At 38.0% G+C, this 21,405-nt stretch overlaps 3 protein-coding genes and 1 pseudogene across 4 annotated transcripts; 2 read left to right on the forward strand and 2 right to left on the reverse strand.

The window, feature by feature from the left end:
- Window positions 1-3,217: 3,217 nt before the first annotated feature.
- On the forward strand, window positions 3,218-5,212 carry LOC148768103 (uncharacterized). 2 transcript variants are annotated; one of them, XM_088822891.1, is made up of 2 exons: window positions 3,218-4,507; window positions 4,748-5,212. In XM_088822891.1, the coding sequence occupies exons 1-2, from the start codon at window positions 3,467-3,469 to the stop codon at window positions 5,060-5,062; spliced, it is 1,356 nt and encodes a 451-aa protein (XP_088679017.1). In that variant the 5' UTR covers window positions 3,218-3,466; the 3' UTR covers window positions 5,063-5,212. The 2 variants fall into 2 exon arrangements, with proteins under 2 accessions (XP_088679017.1, XP_088679016.1); XM_088822890.1 differs by having other exon boundaries at window positions 3,218-5,155.
- Window positions 5,213-9,089: 3,877 nt separating this feature from the next.
- On the forward strand, window positions 9,090-10,129 carry LOC148768104 (protein FAR1-RELATED SEQUENCE 5-like). The gene is made up of 2 exons (XM_088822770.1): window positions 9,090-10,031; window positions 10,094-10,129. The coding sequence occupies exons 1-2, from the start codon at window positions 9,090-9,092 to the stop codon at window positions 10,127-10,129; spliced, it is 978 nt and encodes a 325-aa protein (XP_088678896.1).
- Window positions 10,130-14,078: 3,949 nt separating this feature from the next.
- LOC105955034 (putative acetyltransferase At3g50280) lies at window positions 14,079-15,670 on the reverse strand (annotated as a pseudogene).
- LOC105955055 (Tetratricopeptide repeat (TPR)-like superfamily protein) lies at window positions 14,079-20,719 on the reverse strand. Its single transcript, XM_012978754.2, has 4 exons — window positions 18,096-20,719; window positions 17,220-17,435; window positions 16,390-16,444; window positions 14,079-15,624 (listed from the first exon to the last, which is right to left on the reverse strand). The coding sequence occupies exon 1, from the start codon at window positions 20,537-20,539 to the stop codon at window positions 18,161-18,163; it is 2,379 nt and encodes a 792-aa protein (XP_012834208.1). The 5' UTR covers window positions 20,540-20,719; the 3' UTR covers window positions 14,079-15,624; window positions 16,390-16,444; window positions 17,220-17,435; window positions 18,096-18,160.
- Between the last annotated feature and the right edge of the window lie 686 nt (window positions 20,720-21,405).

A 21,405-nucleotide genomic window follows, 5' to 3' on the forward strand; every position in this document is an offset into this window, starting at 1 on the left:
AGACCCTCTTATTTCTATGTCCATCTACTACTTTATTACTTATTTATTTTTATAATTTTTTCCTATGATTTTTATCAAAACTAAGTGTCTTTCCGTACACTTTGTCACGGATTACCCAAGTATCAGTCTTGAGGATGTTGAGAAATAACGAAGTAAGAGGTGTCAAACGATGATATGCTAGACTTCGACAACATATAAAGCCTTGGGTTAGATTGTTCAACATCTCATGAATGCACGTTATTTTTAACCACCCACTCATCACATCTTATTAATGCACGTTATTACCGGTAGATTTTTTTTTTATTTTATATTTTTTTCACTTTTTGGATTTTTGTATATAAACAAATAAATGATAAATAAATAAAAGGAAAAAAAAAAAAAACTACCCACCATATAAAACAAATTATTTGAAGTTATACCCATATACCCTCCCACTACTATCACAAAACTGGTCGTATACCCTCCCACCTCCAATTATTTTCAGTTATTCCCATATATCCTTCATTAAGTAAATAATTGTTCGTATGGCCAAATCGGAAAATGCTCACATCACAAAACTAATTTACTGATAATATCTTTTTTAGCAGATGGGATTGGAGGTATATATAACTTTTCTTCCGTCATGAATTTACTTATGTTTCCAATTTTTATCACTATTTTGCTTTATGCCGTTTTCTTTAGTGGTTATTGTTAATGACATAATGTTACTATCTTTTGTTTGGTTATATTAATTTTTCACTCTATATTGGTGTTCTGTTAGACAGCTTTTTTATTTTGCATTATGGTGTATTTGTGCTATTTTATTGACAGATTATATGCCTCGCAATTAGTTGGTTGTACATTTTTTTGTCCTGTGTATGGGTTTTGTATATGCCATATACGTTTATCAATTTTGTCTTTATTAGAATTTCTTTATTATCATGTATTTTAATAATTCATCATGCCCTTTTTCTTTAAGTTGCTTAATAGTTAGTATTGTTTTTACTCTTCTTTCTTCGTAGCAACTCTAATGGAGGAATCTATATGAGAATTAAATGGATAACTTCTATTATAATGCTACAAAACTTAAATTTTCATCTTCAATGGAGGAATTAAATAGATAGCTATTTTGATATTCAACTTCCGAAGATGTAAAAGTGCATCTTGGAAAAAAAGGTATGAAAACATTAATTACCAAAAAAACCTATCATGAATTTACATGGCTCAATTTTAAATATATTTATACTTATATTTAAAATTTGATGATCTATTAAATGCTTGCAGTTGGAGTATATGAGTATCAAAATATAAAACGAGAATCAAATAAATATTTAACGATCCATTTCAATGTTGTATCATTGGAGTTGCTCTCATCTTTATTTAGAAGAATAAGAAGGAGAAGGAGGAGGAGGAGTAAGCAACATGAAGAATGAGGAGGAGGAAGAAGAAGAAGCATGAGAAGAATGAGAAAAAAAAAGGAGTAGGGAGAATGAGAAGAACAAAGAGAAAGAAGAAAAAGTGGAAGGAGAAGAAGAAGAAGAAAAATAAGAAGAAGAAGAAGAAGGAGGAAGATGTAGAAGAAGAGCTAGAAGAACAATAAAGAAGAAGCAGGAAGAAGAATGAAGAAAAAGCAGGAGGAAGAAGAAGAAGTAGTAGTAGTCGTGCGAGGGAGGCTTTGTGAAGAAGAAACAGAGGGGTGCGAGGGGTTTGTGTGTGTGGTATTAAAGAAATAAAAATGAGATTTTTTATGTTTTGTGATATTAATTTTTAGGCGGTATTAAAGTGAGAAACAATTGATATTTGAAATAGCCATTCCATTTGTTACATTTGAATTATTTATCGTTTAACATATATTTTATATATTGACACATGGTGTGTGTGTATATATGCTATAATAAAATAAGGCAATGTCGTCAGAACCGGATCAGACCAGCCTATCCGACCGGTTCGACCGCAAACCGCCAACTATACGGTCAGGTTCTACAACAGAAACCGGAAAATTCATAAACTGGGGTCAGTATATCAAAATTCCGGTTCGACCGGTAGACCCGGAAACCAGTTAACGAACCGGGTTGAGCCTATAACGGTGGTAGATGGTCGGATTTCGGCTGAGGATCACTGTGGTGGTTGGATCTGGCCGGGGGATTGCCTTCGATAGTTGGATATGGGTCGTAGGTGACTCAATCGAAGTTGTGGTTGGGCTAGATCTGTGGGTTGAAGAAAAAAACAAAGCTGAGATGAAGTGAAGCCTGAAGATGGAGAAAAAAAAACGAAGAGAAACAGGAGTAAATGAGACAGATGATGTTTCCTCTGAACATGGAGAAAAAAGAGAAAAAAATAACAGAAGGTTGTAGAACGAAGAAGAAGAAGAAAGAAATATTGGGGGTGAGGTAGGTAAGTGAAGATGGAATGATGTAAGAAGAAAAATGAGAGGGAGAAAAAATGATATATTAAAATTGTATTATAAATATTGGAATAAAAATGTGAAATAACAAGAGGATTACATAACAAATACATAGAGAACAATATTTTTATATTTATAAAAATAGTAAAATAATTTAAAAAAATAGAAAAATGAAAAAACTCAGGTTGACCCCTATTATTGAACCGGTCCAACCGTGACACGAATGCCTATCCGATTTTGTGGCCGGTCGGTTATGATAACATTGAAATAAAGTGATAGCAGTGTAATTTGAATTTCACATATACATAATTTTTTATACAATTTGTATTATCATTTAATCAAACAATTACTTTTTTCCTTTGTTGAATGCGACCCCGTGCAACGCACGGGCACGGTTACTAGTTGATTTATATAGCATATAAATCAACAAATTCGTTTTTGCCTCTTTTTTTGTCATTGTAAATTTTCATTCTTTTTTAGTTTAACTAGGTCTTCGAGTTTTATAAGAACCCAAAGAATCTTGGGCTTCCCAGTCGACATTTGAGCAAAATCAGATTATGATGTTCATTTCATTTTATTATTTTTACTTTTTATACTATGAAATCAATATATATGTGCAATTTAATTGTTAATAATTAACTAGTTCATATCAGACATAATGATTCAATATCTATGACGTGTGAAGGAAAATAAATATCAAATCCCCCTTTATTAATTTAATTGATTAGGTCATCTCCATTTTATTTTTCCTTGTAGTCTTTTTTTTTTAATAAGTAACATAGTTAATTCTATTGGCGTTTAAATAAATAAAGAGTAAAATTGTACACATTTTAAATAACAAACAATATTGAACTTGGAATTATAACAACAAGATTGTACACATTTTCTTGATTTGCAAATAGTATAAAAGAATGCTTCGAATTACATATATAAGGGTCTTATGTTTAATTTGAGACCCCATTTATTAACAAATACAACACACGACAAACTAGTAAACGGGACAATCATATGAACTCTTGAAAACGTAAATTTCCCTCCACAACAAAGCTTAGAGGATCGGGATACGGCTTTAGTAATGGTGGGATGGAGGGGGTGGAGACTTGTAGATATAAGGAGGTGGTGGTGATGGAGATGGTGGAGGTGGCGACTTGTAAATGTATGGAGGTGGTGGTGACGGCGATGGTGGAGGAGGAGATTTGTAGACATACGGAGGTGGTGGTGATGGTGACGGTGGAGGTGGAGACTTGTAAATGTATGGAGGTGGTGGTGATGGTGAGGGAGGTGGAGGAGATTTATAAACATACGGAGGTGGCGGTGATGGAGATGGTGGTGGTGGAGAATTGTAAACGTATGGGGGTGGCGGTGATGGAGATGGTGGTGGTGGAGACTTGTAGACGTATGGGGGTGGTGGTGACGGTGATGGTGGTGGAGGAGACTTGTAGACGTATGGAGGTGGTGGTGACGGTGATGGTGGTGGAGGAGACTTGTAGACGTATGGGGGTGGTGGGGAGGGTGATGGTGGAGGTGGAGACTTGTAAATGTATGGAGGAGGTGGTGATGGAGACGGTGGAGGAGGAGATTTGTATACATACGGAGGTGGTGGCGATGGTGAGGGAGGTGGAGGAGATTTATAAACATATGGAGGTGGTGGTGATGGTGATGGTGGAGGAGGAGATTTGTATACATATGGAGGTGGTGGTGATGGTGATGGCGGAGGCGGAGATTTGTATACATATGGAGGTGGTGGTGATGGTGATGGCGGAGGCGGAGAGTTGTACACGTATGGAGGTGGTGGTGATGGAGACGGGGGAGGAGGGGACTTGTAGACGTATGGAGGTGGTGGCGATGGTGAGGGAGGTGGTGGAGATTTATAGACGTATGGAGGTGGTGGCGAGGGTGATGGTGGAGGAGGTGATTTGTAAACATATGGAGGTGGTGGTGACGGTGAGGGAGGTGGAGGAGATTGATAAACATATGGAGGTGGCGGTGATGGAGATGGTGGTGGCGGAGAACTGTAAACATATGGAGGTGGTGGTGACGGTGAGGGAGGTGGAGGAGATTGGTAAACATATGGAGGTGGCGGTGACGGAGATGGTGGTGGCGGAGAACTGTAAACATATGGTGGTGGTGGAGACGGTGAGGGAGGTGGAGGAGATTGGTAAACATATGGAGGTGGCGGTGACGGAGATGGTGGTGGCGGAGAACTGTAAACATATGGTGGTGGTGGAGACGGTGAGGGAGGTGGAGGAGATTGGTAAATATATGGAGGTGGCGGTGACGGAGATGGTGGTGGCGGAGAACTATAAACATATGGTGGTGGTGGTGACGGTGAGGGAGGTGGAGGAGATTGGTAAATATATGGAGGTGGCGGTGACGGAGATGGTGGTGGCGGAGAACTATAAACATATGGTGGTGGTGGTGACGGTGAGGGAGGTGGAGGAGATTGGTAAACATATGGAGGTGGCGGTGACGGAGATGGTGGTGGCGGAGAACTATAAACATATGGTGGTGGTGGTGACGGTGATGGTGGAGGAGGAGACAGGTAAACATAAGGAGGTGGTGGTGACGGTGAAGGTGGTGGAGGAGACTTGTAATAATAAGATGGAGGAGGTGATGGTGGTGGTGGAGGTGAAGTGTAGTAATATGGTGTGTGCTTCAAATTCTTTGGTTTCTCAGTAGGTTTATCGGCGACCACGCTAGCGACTATCAAGAAAAACGCCGCCGCATAGGCAAGGTGGCGCCACTCGCGCATCCTCCCCGGAGTTCCCATTTTCCTCTCTCTAGGTATAAATAGCTCTTATAATTAGAAGGAAGAGCTCGGTTTTTGTTGCATGGTTAAGAAGATGAAGTAGAGTTTATATAGTGATGAGATACAATCCTTTGATGAAAGTGATAGAATTATTTATTAATAAAAATAAATAAAAACAGGTTGGCTAAGTGTTACATATACAAAGTCAAACTAAAGATAGTGCTTTCCCATATGGTGTTCTTCTCGTAGTAGCCACGAACAAATCAAAGATAAGGAGTTTGTTGCAATTTGTTGTTGGGTTGGATATTATAAATTAATCCATTGCTTTTGTTGATCACATTCTTGATAACAACCGTTATTAAGGAAGAATTCATTGAATAATTGTTTTATATTTGTGCAAGACTTTTAACTTTATCAACCACGATTCTTGATGAAAGCGCGTTGATATGGTGTCGGTCGTTACTTGTAATAAGTCGGTGCGTTTTCCAGAAGTGTTCCGATAGTGTACCAAGTCTCGCCCTCCTAATTCGTTTGTTTAATTTGTTGTACCACGACGGCAGATGTTGGAATGTTTCTAAGCTAATATTATTATTTTTAGTTTTCTCGAACAATCATTTAAATTGTATATTTGAGAATACATTTAAGGGTAATTTACGACCACCTCTGAGGTGAGATTAAAAAATTCGTACATTCTCTTATAAGTAACATAATATTGAAGATTCTATGAAATATTCGTTTCGAATTTCCACATCTTGTCTTACCACATGGATTACCCGTAATTTATCCATAATTTATTTGTTTAATAAAATGGTAATCTTGACAATTCATTCATTCTGTTAGGATTTATAAGGTTTAGGGTATTTGTAATTACCAATACCACAAGAATTTATAAATTATTTAATCTTAACCTCAAGATATTTGTAAGCTATTTACATACACAAACAAAAATGAAGAGTACTTCGGTGAACTCCGCCGGGTAATATCCTAACACGGAAGTGTACACCTGCAGGTATATATGTGTGACAAACGCGAAAAACTATCGGATGTATTTCACCAACTGTAGCAGATGCAAGACCGTATTTGCATGCCTCAATAAAACTAGGGAGAGAGATCTAAATTGTTTCCATACAGAAAATGTGCTATTTTTCAACCAACAACGTGCAAGTATTAACACTTGGAGCATGAGAAAGGGCATACAAAGTCTTAATTTGGAATATACATCAAAGGCTGATTCTTGAAATAGAGATATAGAATATGGTTATAGAATATTAAACTATATTATATTAGAGTATAAACATTCTTAATTAAGAATTCATATGGATCTTACTTAGGTACCAGAAATAATGCATATGCTTGTGGTATAATTATTCCTTAGTATGAACTTCGAGATGAATGTAGACATATGAATTGATTACTCGCATACAGGATAGCATTTTTCTTTCATTTAGAATCTTCGCAGAAACAAAGGATTAATAAATAAATAAAAAATAACAACCCCAAATTCAGATAACAAGAAAAATATTGTTTACCGTTTATAAGGAAAATAAGGATCTACAAAAGGTAAAAGTATGTTATCACACAGTGACGAGTGGGCACAACTACTGTTGCACAGAATGCCCTAGCAAAGCTTCAATATAATGAGGTGTTTCTCTGCAATAAAAGCTCTAAGATCTTCGTTGGCTTGTTAGGCTTTATATAGGCTACACGATTAGTCTTTCAAACTCTTGGTTGATCTTCAAGAAATTGTGTATTCAGGAAACACAATTCTACATGATTTATACTTCTATCTTAGATAAGTATAAAAGATGTCTAATATAAAATAATTACATGAAACTGAAATAAAAACACTGATTAATTAAAATTACACAAAATAGGACTTAATTAATTCCCGAAATAATAGCATGAAAATAAATCTTTGCCAATCTTCAATTTCAAGTTTTGGTTGATTTCCTCAATCTCCTCCACCCAAGGAAATCTGACGCCAACAGTCTCCCCATTTGGCATAAATTTGTAAGAATTTCATGTTAACAACAAGAGCTCCCCTGCAGATAGTATATACCCGCCCTGCAACGCATACTGTTAGGACAATAAACATTGCAACATTCATATGATAAGTTCTACAACACTAACACGAACTTCGACTGCATTTATTCATTTTGCATTAAAAAGATCATGATAAGTTCTACATCATTCATATTTTTTTACATTTGCTCAGAGTATATATGGATCTTAACTTTATTATTGTGGACGACAACAAAATTATGTATTATTACTACTTGTTTTCTTTTGATCATAAATTTCATTTAAGAACCACGATTGCCCTTCTTTAAATTGTATTAGAAAGACAAGAACAAGTTCTTCAAATTTCATTTTTTGTGTTTTAAGAGATTTTATTTGAATCATGTTCAAAAATAGCATTCAATGTTATTGTCCCAATCTTATTGTTCGACAGCACGACTGCATATTCTTAAGATCTGTTTTATTTATATCATAATTTTCGCATATGAACTCCTGATTACACTGATTCAAGTTTCATTGAAAAAAACGTGAACAAGTTCTACAACTTTATTTTTATTATTATTTACTAAAATTTTATTTGAATCATGATCAAAAGTCTTACTATCATTTTGTTTTAATCTAACTTTCGCATATGAACTCTGATTACACTGATTCAAGTTGTATTAGAAAGATGATAACAAATTATAAAACTTTTATGGTTTCTATTATCTGAGATTTGTTGGGTTATGTATCTTGGGGCCAGAGATAAATTCGAAAAATATGTATTTACAGTTCAAAATTTTCTAAGAGTCATATATATAAGGGGATCACTATTTCAAATACTAATTTTTGCTTACTTGAATACCAAAAAAATAAAAAATAAATAATTAATTGTAAATTACTTTAATACCCTTAATGAAAATTAAAACCAAAAAATATTACAAATACTATTTTTCTTTCTTAAAAACCAAATAATCAAAAACCTAAAAAAAACATTTCCCTCCTCACTCACAAACCCCTCACCTCCTCCACCTCCTTCTTCTCCCTCCCCAAAAACCCTCCTAAAAAACCCCAAAACAAAAGAAATCAAAACCTTACACAACTTGCAAAATGGCCTCAAATGACAATAGAATGGTAGTTTACGAGCAAGGAGAACCCATTCAGGTATGTATTCATGTATTTTTTGAGCTAAAACATCGATTTTGAAATTTTTTTTTTATAAACTCGCCATGTATTTTCGACACATACAGGTCGAAAATACCCTTATTTTTCGACATGTATGTGTCGAAAATACCCTTAACTTTCGACGCCTAAGTGTCGAATTATGATGCAATTTTCGACACTTAAGTGTCGAAAATTACCCATATTTTCGACACTTAAGTGTCGAAAATTGCATCATAATTCGACACTTAGGCGTCGAAAGTTAAGGGCATTTTCGACACTTAAGTGTCGAAAATATGTGTAATTTTCGACACTTAAGTGTCGATTTGGTTCCTGTTGCAAATTTACTTGTCTTATATTTTCGACACTTTTGTGTAGATCGATTGCACCCATTCATTTACCACGTCAGAAAAATTCCCAACAAAAGAAGCTTTAATGGCATGGGTTCGTGAAGTATGTAAAAGAATTGGAATGGTGTTAATGATTGGGGGTTCGAGTGACGGGGATAGAGGACGTAGGACACCGTATGTGATTGTTTGTTGTGAGCGTGGGGGCCATTATGTTGGCAAGAAGGTACCAGGTGAAGATGATCAAAGACCGGGAAAAAGGAGCACCGGTTCAAAGAAATGCAATTGTCCGTTTAAATTGAAGGGGACAAGAGAACACAAGGATGATGAAAAGGCTGAGTGGAAATTGGATGTTAGTTGTGGTATTCACAACCACAGCTTATTCGAAAACTTGCACGGACACTCTTATGCCGGAAGATTATCAAAGGAGGATGTTTCCTTTGTTCACACTATGAAGAAAGCAATGGTGAAACCAAGGGCAATTCTAAGAGCATTGAAGCAAAAGGACCCGTCTAATGTAACTGGTATGAAGACAGTTTACAATACTATCTCTAAGTTAAATTTCAATGAATTGGATGGGAGATCTCAATTGCAATCATTGTTCGTCAAGTTGAAAGAAGATGAATACCTCTCGTACCATAGATCGAACGAGTTGAATGCGATTACCGACTTGTTTTGGATCCACCCGAAATGCATTAAGTTGGCACAGTCGTATCCGTACGTATTCGTCATCGATTGCACGTACAAGACCAATCGTTACGGACTCCCATTTCTTGAGATTGTGGGTTTTACTTGTACTAACAAGACGTTCTCAATTGCCTTTGCATACTTGGACCACGAAAAGACGGAAAATTTTGAATGGGCGTTGCGTTGTTTGAAGGAGGCCATGACCAGTTGTCCTCGGCCTAATTGCATTGTAACAGATCGAGATTTGGGTTTAATGAAAGCAGTGGCCAATGTGTATCCATCGAGTCATCACTTGCTGTGTCGGTGGCATGTGAACAAGAATATAGTGGCCAATTGTAAGAAATTGTTCCCAAAGGACATCACCAAATGGAAGCAATTTCAGTCGAGTTTTTCGGCTCTTATTGAAAGAAATACCATAGAGGAGTTCAATGAGGATTGGGAGGATTTGAAAAGAACATTTATCGGTTATCTCCCGGCTATAGAATATGTAGCTAATTCATGGTTGGATCCGTACAAGGAGAGACTTGTATCGGTGTGGAAAAATAAGTATACTCATTTTGGAACGTACACTTCTAATAGGGTGGAGGGGGCACACGAACGAATGAAAAGGGATGTGCGTAATTCAACTGGCACATTTGTGGATTTGTATACGAAAGTCCACAATCAAATTGTCGAACAACACAATGACATCAAGGCTTCCTTTGAAGTAAGTAAAAATACTTACGAGCACACTTTCAAAACGTTGATATACAATGATCTTCGTGGAAGTATCTCAAAATACGCTCTGCAACTACTCAAAGTTGAGGTGGACAATGCGAAACTATTGCAACCGAGCGATATGGGTTGTAGTTGCGCCATCCGAACAACCAAAATATTTTCAATTAAAACAACCAAAATCCATATAAAACTAAATTAAAAAACAAGTAAATCAAATAAAATCAATCAAACAACATCCATCTAAAACAATACAAGACTAATCCTGTGTTTTTTTCTTCCTACTAAACACTCGTTTCACAACCGCCTGTGGGGCATCGGACGAGCTCGATGGCGGTGGAATTGGCCCTATCGAGCTACCTGGAGGTGGTGGTGGGGCATCCGACGAACTCGAAGGAGGTGGAAGTGGGGCATCCGGCTCGATCAATCTGACAATATCATTTAGGGTCCCCCACATGACCGTATGAGCGTCGGATGGCGCAAGTCCCCGCACCTCGCTAAGTGTACCCTTCACCAACTCCAAAATTTGTGAAAGTTGGACATCCTTATCTCTACCACCCCCTGGACGAGCTTCATGGTCTCGAGGTCGATCCGCCTGGGGTCGAGGTGGATGGGCTCCATGCCTACTCAGTTGTAACATGCATCTGGGTCGGAACCAATTCATGTAGTCCGGCGAAGTGTCCGCCTCCCCGAGTTCAACTTCAACGGACCTCGACTCCTCGTCCAGACAATACTCCTCCCACCGATCAGAGAATCGTTCGCCGTACGCAACGAAAATTGAGTTCTGGACCGGTCGACCTTTGCTAACTAGAGCTTTGTACATATCTTTTGACATGTATGCACGACCTGGAATGATTTGCACCCAGTTGAACTGCCTCAACACTCTGTCCGGATGATATGCCTCGAAGTGGTCCATGCAACATATCATCCCACTAAACCACGCAGAATCTGGCATCGGGAAACGATCACGAATAGCCGTATACGGTGCCCATAAAACCTAGTAAAATAAATAAAAAACTAGATTTATAAACCTACTTAAGTAGTAATAACAAACTATTAAACTGGTATTTTACCTGATCGGGGATCAAATCATCTAATCGAGATCGCAGGTACGACGCTCGTTCAGGCGTTGAAGTAGTCTTTGACTGAGGCTCCCATCGGCTCGCTAATGGCCCCTCGAATTCCGTCTTCAATGTGCCACCCGCCAAATAAGGAAAGTGCTCGTAAATCCATGACTGAAAGAGCGTCAGCCAGCCAGCCATCGAGTTCGTTGATTTTTGTGAGGCTGAGGAAAGCTCATCGTACAACCGGCAAAGACATGCAGTGCCCCAAGCATACTCGCCGATCCGATCCAAATCAGATACAAGATTTAGATACTCCACGCTTACCATGTTGCCTGTCTTGTCGCACAGTATAGTACACCCGAGCAAAAATAACAAATACGCCCGAATGGCGTATGTCCTCTTCTCCGCACTATCTCTCCTGGTCACTTTGCTAAATTTAGCCTTCAACCATTCCAACTTGACCGCTTTCTTCTTGTTAACATCGTCCGGGTACTCACCTAGCAACTCGAACATCAAACTACTGGGGATTGTTTTGGAATCACGGACCAAACGCTCGCAAGATACGGTACGCCCAACAACTAGCAAACCGACCAACGTACTCACATCGTCAAGTGTGATGGTCATCTCTCCAACAGGTAAGTGAAATGTGTTGGTAGCTGGCTGCCATCTCTCTATGAAGGCTCTAAGTAGATGGCCGTCCACTGTGTTGTACGATGCCTGTACAACTGGCATTAAACCACATCTTTGTACTACCTCTGTAATGAACGGCGCCGGCTCCCAACCTTTCAAAGTTCCTGTGTGATTTCGTATTCGAAATTCTGAGCCGCGCTCCGAACGATCTGGCCCTCCGTTCACAATATGATAAGCAATGTGCTTATCAAATTTTGTGTACAATTCCGGTATCTCGGGACCTCGGACCGGTTCGTTGCTCGAATCACCAACTTCTACAGTCGAAGGTAGAGCCGGCACCGGATTCGTTGACGAAGAACCCTCTCCAGACTTCTTCTTGGTCGTGGTCTTTTTCTTGGTCGTGACTGCTATGCCCTTGCCTCTATCTGATAATTCCTTCCTCTTCTTACGGTTCGAGACAGTCGGAGGTATACGAGGTTCACGTGGTTCTTCCACTGCAAAATAACACACAAATAAAAATTAATATACATAATATAAACACAAGCAAAAAAAAAAAAAAAAAAAATTTCACAGTTCAAATTCGACAGCTTGCTGTCGAAATTTGGAAGAGTTTTCGACAGCAAGCTGTCGAAAATTGGTTGAATTTTCGACAGCTACTTGTCGAAAATTCGACCAATTTTCGACAGCTTGCTGTCGAATTACAAAAATTCCAAATTCAACAATGTCACCATTTTCGACATTTACATGTCGATTTTGGATGAATTTTCGACATTAACCTGTCGAAAATTCATCGAAAATCGACATATACAGGTCGAAAATGGTGAACGAAGAACCGACCCACGAATCTCAAATCAATGCTCAAATCGACTGAAATCAGATGCACCCATTACTAATTAACGATCATTCTAACCTAAAACAACCAAATCCTAATTACCCATATCAAACAATCAAATCTTAAATAAATATTAAAGAAAAAAAAATCGAAACAACTATAACTTACTATTCGAAGACGACGACGGCGACGGCTTTGGGCGACGTTGGGCGGCGTTCGGCGGTGTTTGGCGTCGGCGTCCGGCGGCGGCGATGGTTGGAGCGGCGGCGGCGGCGTCGGGCGGCGTGGGAGGGGTGGACGTCCGGCGGGTTTTGTGTTTGAATTTTTTTTTTCTTTTTTTTTTTTATTTGGTTTTCAAATAGGTAATTTCAAAGAAAATTGATGTAATTAGTATTTTGTATGAAAGGGTATTTTTGTACTTTTATTTTTATTTTGGTATTAAAGTAAGAAAAAAATTATAAATATGTACTCAATTGTGGTTTTCAACTTGGTAGTATTCAACTAAGCAAAAATTAGTATTCAAAATAGTTGCCCCCTATATATAATTCAAGATTGATGATGCTAGAATTAGATCACCTTAAATAGATGGAGTATGATGAGTTGGGAGAACAAAGTGGATCACTGGTTCACGTGCTTGATGACCTTGAGATACCTGCGATCATAGAACACGTAAACTTCGCTGGGGTTGATCCGGTGGAAACCCCTCCGACGCTCAAGTTAGGCATATGGATAGCAAAAGTTGGAGAGAGAATACGAACAGTTGTATTGTTCGAATATTGAACGTAGCTTGAGGAATGATTTAAAACATTTATTTATACCTCATTGATTGAGCTGGAATTTAATTAGTAGAGATTGTCGGGTCCAAACATTATTGGAAGGTGATTGAGCCTCGGTGGTAGTCATCTTCAATATTGAGCTCGTGACCAAGTAGATAAAGAAATTATAAGTCCATTGGGTTGCCCGCATATCAAAGATGATTGCGGAATTAAAAGTATATCTGGAATTTGCAAGATATGCAGTTTCAATCCAAACGCCTTCTTCAAATACAATTATCATATGGGTAAAATTGGTATTTTTTACGAGTATTCCGTGAAATAAAAAAAGCTTCTATTAAAATTCACACCATAAGGGTGACAATAAAAGATCGACAACAAATTGCGGGATTTGTTTGTTGTAATTATAAATAAATGAGGAGTTTTTTTGTAAATTAATCTTAGTTCAGGATTTCTCGTAATTGAACCCTACCTAAAGGGGTATTTTTGTACCTAAATAAAACAAAAGAAACATTCCCACTTTTTTCTAATTCTAACATTCCCACATTTTTTGTCCTGCAAGGGATGACCTAGCGGTTGGAGCAAGTGAGCATGTTTCAATTGACCCAAATTCGAATCCCCTTGTCAACGGTCGCTAGATCAAGCTTGTCACACATAGCTAGCCTAATATAGTTTATATCTCTCGTATGGTTTGCAAGCTACTATACGAGAGTGTAGATTTATCCAGTGCACCTATATGATTGGTTGCGGGTTCCTTCTTTACCCAAAAAAAAATCCCTTATAGATTTACCTACAAAATCACTAACAATACCAAAAGCAGACAAGACTAATAGTGAAGCTAAAGCACCTGATTCCTTACCAATACTGAAACAATAACCACAAAGAAAAATACATGCATGCATGTTAATTGAAAAAAAAAAAAAAAAATCCTCTTTCTAGATAGATAGCTAAGCAATTAATAATTTTGATCAAATGATGAATGCCTCCAAGAACTCAGCATCGTCTTCCATTGCATGCATCGTCTCCGGCGCCAGGCAAGCTTCAACGTCGATTCCACCGCCTTCAGCCGCCGGAAAAGTCGTTATCTTCCCTTTCCCACTTCTCACCGCTAGCGGTTTCCCCCATCCGAAATCGCTGCCGTACACATTGTGCCGAGGCGAACTTGTTATCAATACGTTACTAATAATATTTCCTCAACATTGTTCGTTTCTCAATCCAATCTTCCACAAATTTGATCACTTCCTCTCTATTCTGCTTAGCAACAAACGCGTTGATCTTCAGCCCTGCGTACCCTAACCCATTCTGCAAGAGCTCGGTTTCGCTAATCGAAGTTTTGGCAATGTAAGCTCCGTTCCCAAAGTAGCCATCGGCCAATGGGATTCTTGCTCTTGCACCGATTAGTAGACTGATGCTGCAACCTTCTTCTAGTGATCTAATTTGCGTACGGCAGTTATTGCGAATATTATTACGTGCTATGCTTCGCCATAAGTGAGCACATACAGCTTGTAAAGATGATATTACTATTTCGTCCCTTCCAGCTTCGGAGTTGGCCTTGGCTTTGAGTTTAGCAACACTTTCTTTGCTAAAGTGGAAAACCCTGTGCAGCAAAGGAGGCGACGGCATAACATGGTTTCTTTGCAAGAGAATTTGCTCCAATGGAGGAAGAGGAATATTAATTAATATTACCACCATTGCTAGGAAACCAAGGCTCGAACAGTGGCATTTTCGATATTTTATCGAAGCAAGCGAGATATCTCTGACCAAGAGTTGATGAAATGCCAGAAAGATGTGCCATCTATTACAGCGTGATTTGCCGTGCAGCTTATGAAGAAGCCATCCACAAGCTCTGTCACCTGCACACCCAACAAAGGCTTCGAAATTCCCTCGCAATTTGCGACTCCGTCGAGTGAGAAAAAGGAAGAGACTATTTCAGGTCTGTACTTTCGCTCCAAGATGTCGGAAACACACACTTCACCGGCGACTGCGTGAGTGAACTCAGCACCGGAATTGTTGCAGTCCACGAAGAAACAGGTGGTGGTAGTGTTTTCAACGCTGGTGGTGGTGGTGGCGGCGGCTAGTCGCCGGGTGTAAAAAAGGCTAGTGTGAGCGAGAGCGAGTTCTTGAGGTGGTCAATAATGGTGGTTCTTTGGAGGAGTTGTTGATCATGAGATTGTGCAGGCTTGTGAAATAAGATCTCTTTCTGAATCGGGTCGAGTAGGAGGAATTGCAAATCCCATGGAGTTAGCTCCATTCTCGACATGCCGCCACCTGTATTCATGTCATTGGCTGCCATTGGAACAAGACAAGAAGATTTAACTTCAACTTTTGCCATTGGTTACAAGATTATTACATGAAATACACGATGATGATAATTAAAATACCATTAAAACAAGACCAACCTCGATATTCTTAATAGGAAAAATGTAAGCATCTACTATTTTAATAAATTTAATTAATGCGTTAAACGAAGTGATAAGGGTTGGTGAGGGTACATCTTACGATAATTAATTGAGTATGAATTTTTTGAAACCTTCACAGCTTCACGTTTTGAGATTCTATTGTAATTAAATTTCAAGATATAGTGTTTCGTAGGGTCTTATAATTAAGGGGGCTAATTGAAATATTTTTTAAATAATATAATTTATTTATTTATTTTAGTTGGTTTAGAAATATTAAATGGCGGCTTATATTCAATTCATTTACTTACCATCTATCATATATAAATAATATCTCTAGTGTAACATTTCAAATTAGTAGCAACAACCAGTTCAAGTTATATTTTATTTTCTTTTAATTTAGGAGCAATTTGGACAATTTCATAGTTTTTCTTAGAGTTTTTGAGGATCCGTTATCTCGATGGTGATAGTTTCAATTTCGCAAACATGAGGGGGGTTCTCGTAATCTAGGTATACCTTAGGGGGTTCTCGTAAAATAATCTCGAGGGGATGGCTAAAGGAGATAAAATCATCATGTATAAATTGAAATCACAGTAGCTAAGAAATTTTGGAATGCGCACTTGAAACAGGGGATAGAATCAGCAAGGGAATATACCTGATAGATATGCTTCTGAATCATCTCTAAAGTCTCGTGTGCAACATCATTTCACCTACAGATTGATTAGAGCAACATACGTGGTTATCACAAAAGCACCACTGCCTTTCAGCCTCGATCGTAATTAACAAAATGGTCAAACTTCGTCTAATCATTAAAATCATGATACACGCTTATAACACAGTGTAAATAAACAGGCATGAATCCTGTTATTCAAGCACTACTAACAAATTCTTTCAACCTATGGATAATCTCAGCTAACTGTTAACTGCTGAACTACAATACTCGAGGCTGAAAAAATGATGTTTGATCACAAAAACAGTAATAACTTTTCAACAAAGAATATATATATATATATATATATATATATATATATATATATATATATATATATGTGTGTGTGTGTGTGTGTGTGTGTGTGTGTGTGTGTGTGTGTGTGTGTGTGTGTGTGTGTGTGTGTGTGTATGTAAAGTAAGAAAAGTGAAGATGTGAATATCGTAATGGGATTCCTACAGAAAACATTGATACTAATGGACTGATAAAACATTTAAAAAAATGTCTCGATTGTAATTGAAATTTGAATCATTTTGTGCGAATCCCAAATCTAATTAGCTCAACTGATTTCTGCAATGACAAATTAACTTTATAGAGTCAACAGCCAATTAAAGCAGATGAAGAAAATAAGTGTAATCTGGTATCCGATATGATGGTACAGGTTTTAAAAATGCTTGTTCCCACCCTTTTATGGTTTTCTTTCTAGTGAAAGGCCCAAAGCCCATCAGTGCAATAAATTACGGAGAAAAAAAGACTGTGCCAGGTTATTGAGTTACCTGGTTTCACCATGCGAAAATAAACTTTTCCAACCATCGTTTTCTTGTTGATCTGGGGAACAACCTGAATATTTCATGGCTTCGTTTCGGGTGAGTGCAGCGGCATAATTGTTTTGTACTGAGAAAGGCAAAGATTAAGCATCCACGGAGCATCAAGCCTCAAATTGGGAAGCGGCGTTGCTGATTTTAGATCCTTCAGGTGAAATATGTCCGCATCTGCACATGATTATACCCGTTAACTCTCTTAAAAACGGTTTAAATTTGGAAAAGGTGATCACTAAGCTTTAAAGACAATACGGCTTCGTCTCAATGAGTCAAAGAGCCCTTTTAAATGACCCCCAACACAAACAAACTGAGCAATATGTGCCTTCTGAAAAGCACATCTATTCTGTCTTACATGTATACTTTATTTTCAGACAGCTAATGTACTGAAAACACCACATTATGGTTACATATGATAAAACATATGTTTTCATGATCTGGAGGAATGTGCATCAAAGATTTTTAACAGTCATTACAACAATCACTAACCAAAGACTACAGAAAGAAAGCAATAGAACAATTCCCACTGATAGTGGACAAATAAGCTAACATTTATTCTAGAAATGTACGTAATAGAAGATATCAAAATACTACATTTTCTGATGCTGCAATAAGTAAACTTAAGGTTTCAAACAATTTCTTATTGGTTAGAATGTTTCCATCTATACTGGCTTACACATACTTTACTTTCAGAAAACTATGAAGTGAATATGTGGAATGCAACACTATAGGGGTTATGTTATGTCGCGAAATAGAAGAGTGTGCCAAGGATTTTTAACAGTCATACAACAATTATTAACCAAACATTGCTTAGAAAAGCAAGAGAACACTTACCACTTAATCTCTTAAGGTAGATCAACAAACAATTGTTTTGAATTTGGATCCCCAGAATTGCCTGTTCACAAAGCAGTTACACGCCTGGCCATCTTTTCTAGTAATTCATCCACCATAGCTGTGTTTGAATTAGATGCAAAAGCATCTATTAAAGCTTTATAAACGTAAGTATCAGGTAACATCTTCTTCTCTTCCATCTTCTGCAAATAGATCAGCGCAACTTCTGGCTTCTGGCACTTGCAAAGCCCACGAATAAGAGCCATATAAGCAATTCTATTCGGATCACATCCCTTGTGCTCCATTTCAGCCCAAAATTTAAGAGCTTCGTCTGGTTTTCCAACATTGCACAACCCATCTACTAAAGTTGTGTAGGTTACAACATTGGGTTTGTGTTCTTCCTCTATCATCCTCGAAAAATATAGTACAGCCTGATCAGTATTGCCATCTTTGCACCAACCATCAATTAGCAAGTTGTAGGTGATTACTGATGGAACGAGTCCCTTAGCACGGATTTCAGTCAGAATATCCTCAGCTTCTGTTGTCCTTTTGGCCTTACAAAGCCCCTTGATAATAGTGTTGTAAGCAACTACGTCTGGACAAAAACCTCGTCCACAAATTTCTTTGAATAGCTTTAAACCTCGATCCACTTCATTTATATTCAGGAAACCATCAATAGTCGCCGAGTATGCAATCATATCAGGGAGGAAACCTTCTTTTGTCATGTCAGCAAGGAAATCATAGGCTTCAACTGCCTTTCCATGTTCACATAGTTTCTTGACAAGCAGTGTGTAATTTTTTATCCAGGGCACATGCCCAGAAACACGCATCTCCCTTATCAAATCAAGAGATCTTGTGATATTCTCTTGTCTGCATAAGCACCCAAGTATGCAATTGAAGGTGAAATGTGTTGGACGGAATTCTGTCTCCTTCATCTCATTCAGGAGAACGAAGCATTCATCCAACCTATCAGCATTGCTTAAGAAATGGATTAAATTATTGAAAAGTAAAACACTCCTTTTGCAACCATATCGACCCATGTCCTGGAAGAGTTCTAGAGCCATATCTAACTTACCAGCACTGCATAAGCCGTCAATTACAGTTTGAAAACAAGTTGTATTAGGCATTTCATTTATCAGAGATATTGTATCAGCCTGGCAATTTCCATTTATTCTAGATAGGGTACTTGCCTTCAGCAATTGATAAGCCTTTTCGACATAACCACCATTAACAAGACCTGTCAATACAGAATTATACAGCAGCATTCTTTTCTCGACATCCAAATTCATCCAAGTATCTTCAAGCAATTGGATCATGACTCTCTCTTCCGGGACACATAATAAAAGCTGGCATATTATTCGCACATCTGGAGAAATTCCGGATTCCCGCATGTGCATGTACAACACGAGAGCCTTTTCTATCTCCTTAATCTTGCACAATCCTCTAATTAGCACATCATAAACAGAAATATCCGGCAGATATCCAAGTTTTCTCATTTTATAATATAGTTCTAGAGCTTTATCCACTCTGAACTCCCTCACGAACCCATGAATCAAAACACATAACGTCTTCTCGTTCAAGCTAACCTTGAGATTACTCTCAGCCCACTCAATCAACTCAAAAGCCGTATCTACCTCGTTGTACTTGCTATAAGACAGAACTAAAATAGCCAAGATATGCTGATCAACCCATCCCTTATCATTCAGATCATTAAAAACCATAAGAGCCTTATCGAACTTTCCAGCATTGCAGTAGCACTGCAATACTGGAGTCAAGGCATGCTTATCAATAGGCCAACCCAAATTTCTCATCTCATTCAACCTATACTCCAACAAACCAACATCACCGACCTTCGCAATAACCTCCAACAAACAGTTATAGCTGTAGCTATTCAAAACGCAAACTCCAGAAACTTGCACTTGATCAAACAAAGAATTAGCTTCTTCAACTAGACCCTGACTACCTAGACACCTCAGAAAATACCCGAAAGCCCCCGGCGTCCAAAAACTCGAGGAATTCAATAAATTCACAGCAAGATCCCTCAGTGCGGCATTTTGTCGAGCACTTGAGAGGATCCCAGCCATAGCATTGTATGCATAACAGCTGTGCGAGTATCCTTCTTGATTCGAAGCCCAGTTGAAGAAAACATGAGCTAATCTCCAATCCCTGAAAGATTTCAAGACGGTTTCAACTACTTCAGGGGTAAGCTTTGAGCTCAATTCTTGAAGCTCAGGGGATTCTAAACAAAAGGGTCTTTTGTTAAAGGCGGAGATAAGGGATGCTTCAACTGGGCTTATCAAAGCATTGCTGCAAATGTGCTTCCTTTGTACCAAACAAATGCTGTAATTTGTGTTCATACAGATTGTTGAGGTGATTGAACTCTGGTTCTTGAAGAGAAGAATAAACCGCCGAGCCGTTTTAGGGATTCGGGTTACACAAATTGCCATTTGAATCGAACTGAGTGTTCGATTGCGGCGGTAAAAAAAGAATCAGTCAGATTTTTCTCATCAGAATATATAAATTAGTGTTTTGGCAGAGTGTAGTTTGTTTCTCTGCCGTGTTTTCCCCTGCGTAGAAGCTGCACAGCGTTTTCGGTTTTCCTAATGGGAGATTAAGCAAATAAATTCATTATTTATTCACTTAATTTCAGCGAATAAATAAATATAAGGGTAAATAGCACTTAAACCCATGTGGCTACAAGATTTTACAAATGAGCCCCTTATGTTCGTAATATCAGCGCATACACCCCTTATGGTTTAGTGAAGGTAGTCTTCGTTAATTTTTCCGTCAAACTTAACCGCACGTGTTCAAACTTCAAAGTAATTTTTTTTAAATAACCTCCTTGTGCTTACATATTCTCTTCCATTTTTGCAGATGGAACTAGGGGTGTAAACGAGCCGAGCTCGAGCCGAGCTCGCCTCTTTTGGCTGGCTCGAGCTCGAGCTCGAGTTTATTTTGTCGAGCTCGAGCTCGAGCTCGAGCTCGCGAGCTCCTCTTGTTTTGGCTCGAGCTCGAGCTCGTGTCAATTTTGTCGAGCTCGAGCTCGAGCTCGAGCCCATTGTCTTTTTTTTTTTTTTTTTTTTAATATTTTTTTAATTATTATTTTATTATTAAAAATTATTTAAAAAAATAAAAAATAAAAACAAAATTGTAATTATATATATTTTTAATATTTGTATTTATTTCTATAATATTTTACATTATTATACATTATATAAATAAAAATAACATATAAAAAATAAAAATAAAAATAAAAAAATAATAATAAATCCGACTCGCGAGCCGGCTCGCGAGCTCATGAACAACTGAAAAC

Source organism: Erythranthe guttata, chromosome 9 (assembly GCF_056151865.1).
Source record: "Erythranthe guttata isolate IM_541 chromosome 9, IM_541, whole genome shotgun sequence".
In the NCBI taxonomy this organism is placed as follows: domain Eukaryota; kingdom Viridiplantae; phylum Streptophyta; class Magnoliopsida; order Lamiales; family Phrymaceae; genus Erythranthe; species Erythranthe guttata.